This window comes from Halyomorpha halys, unplaced genomic scaffold, assembly GCF_000696795.3.
Source record: "Halyomorpha halys isolate HHAL.00 unplaced genomic scaffold, Hhal_1.1 Scaffold1088.1, whole genome shotgun sequence".
NCBI lineage: Eukaryota > Metazoa > Arthropoda > Insecta > Hemiptera > Pentatomidae > Halyomorpha > Halyomorpha halys.
The window spans coordinates 246,251-253,832 of NW_027107060.1; the positions used below are offsets into that span (position 1 = coordinate 246,251).

The 7,582-nt window shown below is 27.7% G+C and overlaps 1 protein-coding gene across 1 annotated transcript in view; it reads left to right on the top strand.

The window, feature by feature from the left end:
- bent (projectin protein bent) overlaps window positions 1–7,582 on the top strand; it is a gene marked incomplete in the record, with an annotated part of 246,334 nt that overhangs the window by 230,720 nt on the left and 8,032 nt on the right. Inside the window, 9 exon segments of the mRNA XM_067045412.1 lie at window positions 489–696; window positions 789–941; window positions 1,564–1,790; window positions 1,870–2,160; window positions 2,242–2,435; window positions 3,268–3,445; window positions 3,747–3,803; window positions 6,372–6,484; window positions 7,259–7,382. Coding sequence (XP_066901513.1) covers window positions 489–696; window positions 789–941; window positions 1,564–1,790; window positions 1,870–2,160; window positions 2,242–2,435; window positions 3,268–3,445; window positions 3,747–3,803; window positions 6,372–6,484; window positions 7,259–7,382 — 1,545 coding nt within the window.

The window sequence follows — 7,582 nt, forward strand, 5'->3', positions numbered from 1 at the left end:
GCCTGGATCATTTAAAATAGTGCGATGATTTCCCTTCTATGTGTATGCATCTGGATTAATTTTTAATTATTGAATATCAATCAAAATGGTTGAGGGAAAAATCCTTAGGACCACACTAAACCCATAAATTAAAATAAAAGTGTAATAATAACTAATTCTTAGCAAACCTGAAAGTTTGATGTCGATATCACCACCACTCTCTACATTCATCTGTCCAGTAATAAATCCAAGTCTACTAGATCAGTCTTGAAGCAATTTTCTCACCTATGCTTTGGTCGACCCCTTGAATGTTTGAAAAGCCACCTGAGAGAATAGGTATACCATATGATGGATTAGGCTGCCACGAAAAAAACAACACTATTAACACCTATGATTTTTTAAATATGTATTCTGAAGATATTAGAATCTGATAGAATTAAAAATTTTGTATTTTTATTCAATCTTTCCATTTATACTTAAAATATTGATTTGATTCTTTTTTTGTTTAGATATAAAACCTGAAAATATTATGTGTCAAACAAAACATAGTACAAATGTTAAGCTTATAGACTTTGGGTTAGCTACAAAACTTGATCCCAATGAGGTAGTCAAAATATCTACTGGAACTGCTGAGTTTGCAGCACCTGAAATAGTTGAGAGAGAACCTGTTGGATTTTATACTGACATGTGGGCTGTTGGTGTTTTGGCTTATGTCTTGTAAGTTTTAAGTATATGTTTATTACCTCAAAAAATATTAATTGATAGTAATTATTATCATTTCTTGTAATATTTTATCTATGGTGTTTCAGATTGAGTGGTTTGTCACCTTTTGCCGGAGAAAATGATGTTGAAACACTGAAAAATGTTAAAGCTTGTGAATGGGACTTTGATGAAGACGCATTCGCTAATGTTTCTGAAGAAGGAAAAGATTTTATAAGGCGCCTTCTCATTAAAAACAAGGAGTAAGACAAATTCCTAGGATTTAAATCTATATTAGTTCTTTGTTGGGTCTATCCAAACTTGGTTTTAAGGATTTTTCTTTCAAAAATGATTAGAGATAAATCTTTCCTTCAAATTACCCATGGCTCAGTGTTTATTTATTTTCACTGAGAAATACATTTTGTAGATGGATGTGTTTATTGTTGTTTTTCTTGCTTTCAATTTACAGTTTTTATTCTTTTTTATATAGAAAAGCCCTGAATTATTGCTTGTTGGTGTAAAAAGTACTTATTTGATTCAAATATATAGACTAAAAAATTTGCATACAAGTTTTTTACACAAAGTCTATTTTTAGAGTTGTTTACAAAATTTAAAAGTTGTTCAAATATGTTCAATTAACTCAAAAAAAATTTATTTTATTTGTTTTTTTATCATTGTTAGTAACAACCTCCGAGTTATTAATATAGGTACCCAATTGACACAGAGTATTATGCTCTGCAATTAATGAATAATCCAATGAAACATGATTAATGACCATGTAATTTATATTTTAAGTTAAATTTAACTTTCAACAAGAGATTCAGTAAATTAATACTTACTTATTCCTCCACTTCTTATATCATGATATTTAAATTTTATTTTCAGAAAACGAATGACTGCCCATGAATGTTTACTGCATCCTTGGCTTGTTGGTGACCACAGTGATAAAACATCAATCATTAATTCCTCTAGATACATAGATATACGTGATCGTATTAGAGCTAAATATGAATTATGGAACACCTACCCAATAGCACTGGGTCGACTTTCTGAGTATAGTGCGTTGAGGAAATTATTGATTGATAAATATTGTATTAGGGATACATCATTTGGTATGTTTTTTATTTGGTAATTGTTATTTTCAAATGTTTAATAAAGCATTTAAATAATTTTAAATTAATATTTTTATAGACCGGCGACAAGCTGCACCAAGATTTGTTATAAAACCTCAGAGTGCTTTTGCCTATGAAGGACAAAGTGTCAAGTTCTATTGTCGTGTAATAGCAATAGCTGCTCCTACAATTACTTGGTACCATAACAATCAAGAATTGAAACAAAGCGTCAAATTTATGAAACGCTATGGAAATGATGATTATCATTTTATTATAAATAGAGTAAAATTAGATGACAGAGGAGAGTATATCATTCGTGCTGAAAATCATTATGGATATAGAGAGGAAGTTGTATTTCTGAATGTCCAGCGTATGTGTAAAACAAGTATATTTATTTAAAATAATTACATTTTGTTAGCAAAATTTTTAAAAAGTTATGTAATTTTTTCAGCTATACCTAAACAAATTCCTACATATAGACCTGAAGCCCAACAGGTTAGAAGGAGAGAACCTCTTCCCTATACATTCTGGCAAGAAGAAGTTGAATCTGCTCCTAGTTTTACATTCCTTTTACGTCCACGTGTTATGCAGTCACGTCAAACATGCAAACTTCTTTGCTGCCTGAGTGGCAAACCATTCCCAACGGTAAACAATTTTTTCTTCTTTTTTTAAAGGAAAAATATTTGGAAAGTAAATTATTAGCTTTCGTAATAATAGAATTATAAAAAATTCAATATTGCTATTAAACATGGTACAAAAGTAATTTTTTTTTTTTTAATTTTACCGTTCATTCATAAAATTTAATACAAAAGATCATCTTCAGCTTAAATATTAACATTTTTGTGTACAAGCTGACAGCCTTACTAGCTATCATTCCTTCTTTTCTTCTTTTAATTACCTTTACTAAACGATTCCATGATTATAAAATTAATGAAGGTTTACTCCACATTCATATACTCTATGATCCCCTTCTTAATTATTGCAAATTTAAAATATTAAAATTATGTACTCAATAATTTATGATTAAGTTTATTTTAAATAATTCTTCTTTGAAAAAAATATTATTTTGTATTCCCCACTAATATTGAAAAAATAAAGGAACATTCTCCCATTATGATAAAAATTAGCCAACCTTTATCATTTGCTTCAGTTTCCATTACATTATGACCACTATAAATATTTGATCGACGGTTTCACAGGTATCAGAAAAAGAGTATCTTATAAGTGGCAGCTTTTTTTCCTTGTGTAAACTCAATAATTTTATATATGATTCATTTATAAAATAATATTAATCTTGTATAAAATAATGATAAGATTATAATGGTATTAATAATATTAATATTTAAATATTTCTTATAAGAACAGAATTTTCATGAATACATTTTGAAAAATTACAACTGTGTGTCATTAATTTGTACTCTCAACTTCAAAAGTATTAAATTTACAATAAATTTAATACAAGTTATTTTCATATTAGGTGCGATGGTTCAAGGGTAATAAAGAACTTTCTCGCTATGAATATACTATGTCACATACTGATGGTGTAATAACTCTAGAAATAATTGATTGTAAACCTGAAGACTCTGGAAAATACAAATGTGTTGCTACAAACAAACATGGAACTGATGAAACTAGTTGTGTTGTCATTGTTGAAGGTAAAATTTTGTTCAGAATTATTGCTAAATAATATATTAATTCTAAATAATGTATCAATATAATTATATGCTGTCTTTTCTTATGAATTTAGTTTTACATTTTTCTCTGTACTTACATAAAAGGATCGTTATTTATTCACTCAAAAACAAATTTTTGTTTACATATTTTTTTTCTGTATATTAGGGTTGTGTACAAAATTTATAAATATTTTATATAAGAAATAGGGTTTGTTTTCTGACTTATTTTTAGAATATCTTATAAAAAGCTATATTTAAAAAAAAATTATGTATTGTATTTCAGGGAGCTCATCAACCGCTGAACAAGATGAGTTGGTTCATAACTTGATGCATTCTGGAGGTAAATTTCTTTAATTATTTTCCTAAATATTAATATTTAATGACATACAATTTTAAAATGTTCTTAGTAATTAATTTTTGAGACCGTGAATTGAAGATTTTAATTAAAGGCTTTAGGAATGGTATACTGAGTTAAATCACTTTTTTATAATACAACTTCTACTGTCACTATCTGATATATTTATTTGAATGAAGATAATTAATTATGTGTTCCATAAAATAACTTATCCTAACAGTTATAAACATCACAATTCTATAGTTAAGTGTTTTAGATCACTTGTTTTACATTAATCCTCCAATGCCCATCATTAAGCAATCAGTTTTAATATTTTGTTTTTTGTTATTGGCCTTTAAAATACACATAAATATGATTATTTAACTTTGTTTGTATTTTCCCAGAAAAACCGAGTGCACCTACAGGTAGTATAGTAGTCTTATCTTTTCTTTTTTTTTTTTGTGATATTTCATTTTTCATTAATTTTCTCTCTTTCGGTCTGATTTTTGTTATATTTGATTTGGTTTTTGTTTGATATAATTAATTTAAGTGCCAGTACTGAATCTTAAACTGAGCATTATTGTAGAACTGGGCTAATTCATTATAATTTCAAATATATTTTTGTGTGTGGGTACTGCCCTGGCACACGCCCTCCGTAGTCCCACCATATGTTTAATCAATAATCCTTATACCACTTGTTATATTTATTGATAACTATGAATAAGTTAGTTGTACTTTATATTATACAGATACATTTCATATAAAGACATTGCAAAGTGTTAAGTTAATTTAGCTAGTATATTGATCCATGTTTGTTATGCATCCTGTGTTATTTCGCTATGTTTACTATATTATTTTTTCCATTATTCTAATTTTTATATAGCATTATATATTAAAACAAATTATATTTGTAATTCTCCTTTGTGGGGAAATAAACAAAAAAAATATGTGTTTAACCAAATTTTCATGTGAATTAGTTGCCAAGTTGTGGTATCAGCAATAAATATATTAATACATTTTTTTTTCTGATTCACATTACAATAATTTTCAATATGACATATTTTCAATAAATCATTATCAATTAAAGATCTTGATTCATGATCTAAAAGACTATCCTTTCGAAAATAGAAACAGATAATGGCTTTTAATTTTTTTTATAATCCAATTAGTGTTTATATTCAGATATAAATGTATTTATTGGATCAACATTTGAATCTATACAAGTTCTATAATTACTTATTTATTTAGCACAGCTCTACAACCTTTTGGCATGTCCTGGCATCCTCAACCTGCATCCACCACGCTTCCCTGTTCTGTGTGATGGGCTATTCAGTTCAAAACTCTGAAACTTTTTGTATCACTTATGAAACTGTCAGTACATGGCAGCTCTTCTAAGCTCATAAAGCTTTTTTGTTAATAGTTGCTTAAGTATACCACCAGAGTTCGTACTGACTGTGTACTCTCCATCTAACCTTGGTGTCTTAACCTTTTGAACTGCAGACTTGCAAAACATATAATACTACTCTTAATTTTCCACTAGCACTATTCACCTTGGACAAAAACTTGTCCAGATAGTCTTCTTTATCTTTTTATTTTATATATGAAATAGTTCCTTTCTTCAGCCTTTGTCATATATCATATTCTTGCCCCACACATCAGTATTGGTTGTCTAAGGATGTCATAGAAATTTTTTTTTGTCTGTTGGATTAAAATACTGCAGAAGAATTGGTGGCAAAGTCCAATGGAATATTTACTTGTATGCCCATTTTCTTACCTCTGCACTGATAGGACCCTGAGTATAGGAATTGGTAGATCTATTTGAAGGAGTAGTAGCTGGATATTGTATTCCATACAGTTCTGGCATCAAAGGTCATATGTTTAATTTTTTCTTCATTTACTATCAGCTCATTACTATGTAAAGTGAGCCCTTAAGTACCATTTTTGTTTTAAAAAAAAAAAACATTGCTTATTGTTAAAATTGAACAGAACTAAATTAAATGATTGAGAAAAAAAATTAAAGAAATAAAGAAATTAAAAAAAAAAATTAATTTGTATCTTTCTTGGAAAAAATTGTTTTTCATTTTTATTCAGGTGTAAAGTGAACAAAAATAGTACTTCAAAGTCGAAAATTTCGGAAGATATTAAATTGCTGATTACAATTCACTGGAGTTTGACTATAGATTGTGAATATGAGTTTGATCTTGGTGGTCGTAGAACATCCTTGAGCTAAATCAGCTTCTTTAAAGAGCCTAACTCTTCCATATATATAACCATGTGGTTGGATGGAGTATTGTCTACATCTCCTCCCTGTATAATAACTGTGCTAGTTATTCAGCTCCATTGAATCCCTTTAATTTTAACTGATTTAAATTACCTCTTTACAAAACCTAAGTATGTTTATCAAGTATTTGTAATTTTTGAGCTTGATATTGATATTAAAGTTACCAATGACTTTTGATCTCATTAAAGGTTTCAAAAATGAAAAACAGTTGTAAATTTTTAATCTTGACAAGATATTAAATGAACAGAAATTTATTTTGATTGAGTATCTAATCACTCATTATTGTCTTTTAGAACGAAAATATATTGAGCAGCCTCTACGCCCATCGCCTGCTGTTATTACAACAAGAACTTTAATTGGTGGCAGTCCAAAACCTTCCCAGTCATTGACGCCCCAGCCAAACCTGGTATGTTTATAAGTAAAAAAAAAAAAGCATTTAAGAAATTGTTTATTTTAAAAAAATGATCACATTTGTGTGTGTAATGTTGAAGACATTTTTATATCCACAAAAGTAAAGTGTTGATCATGTTTCCACTATACTGGTTTATAAAGTAAATATTAGACTATAAAAATCGGTATGCTTTTCTTCCTTCGTCCATTTACTTTATTTCAGTAAGGAAAATATACATTTTTTATGAACCCATGTTCAACCATGATTCATTGAATTATATGTTGTATATTCTTTCTTAATCATAGTATTTTTATTTAATCTTGTTAATGAATCTAACAATATTTTCTCATTTTAATAAATTGCATTATGCATTTCATCGTTTGAAACTGATCAAACACCTTTTACTAAAAGATTAATTTATGTGTAAATAAGAATTATATGTATAATTGTGTGTACAGAGATATAGATATATGCATATATATATATATATATTAATATATTTTTTAATAGACTTATATTGATTGAAATTTTTTAGTTCTAGGAATATTATATTTAAACTTTCTACTATTCTTCTAATTGCCAAAATCCAATTAAATGGATCGGCACAGACTGCAGTTCTTCAAGGATTACATCATATGTCTTCCATATATTCAAAAACTTGAGTACTGATTTATTTTTGTCTCTAATTTTAAAGCGATTTAGGGAAAGATTAATAATTCTAAATTTTATTACGTGGTTTTTTTTTCAATTACATTTCTTACACAATCTCAGAGGACAAAATGTTATTAGGGAGTAACAAATACAAGTGCCCAACCTAATTCTGGAAATAACAGTCGAGATATTAAAAAATATGGCAAGCCTTTAGATACAAGTAGTCCATCCAGATCAAGGAGTGCAACCAAAGAATTAATATGTAAGTAATAATTGCTTCAAAACTTCCAATATTGCTCTTAAATTAACAATTTTACATTATTTTAACTACAATAGTTTTCGCATGGATAAATGTTTTTTTTTAAATTTTAACTTATAAAAAAATATATATTCTACCAAAAAGTATTGTATATAATTCATATTTAAGATTGATGTTTCCCATGTTTTCATTAATACATCTAT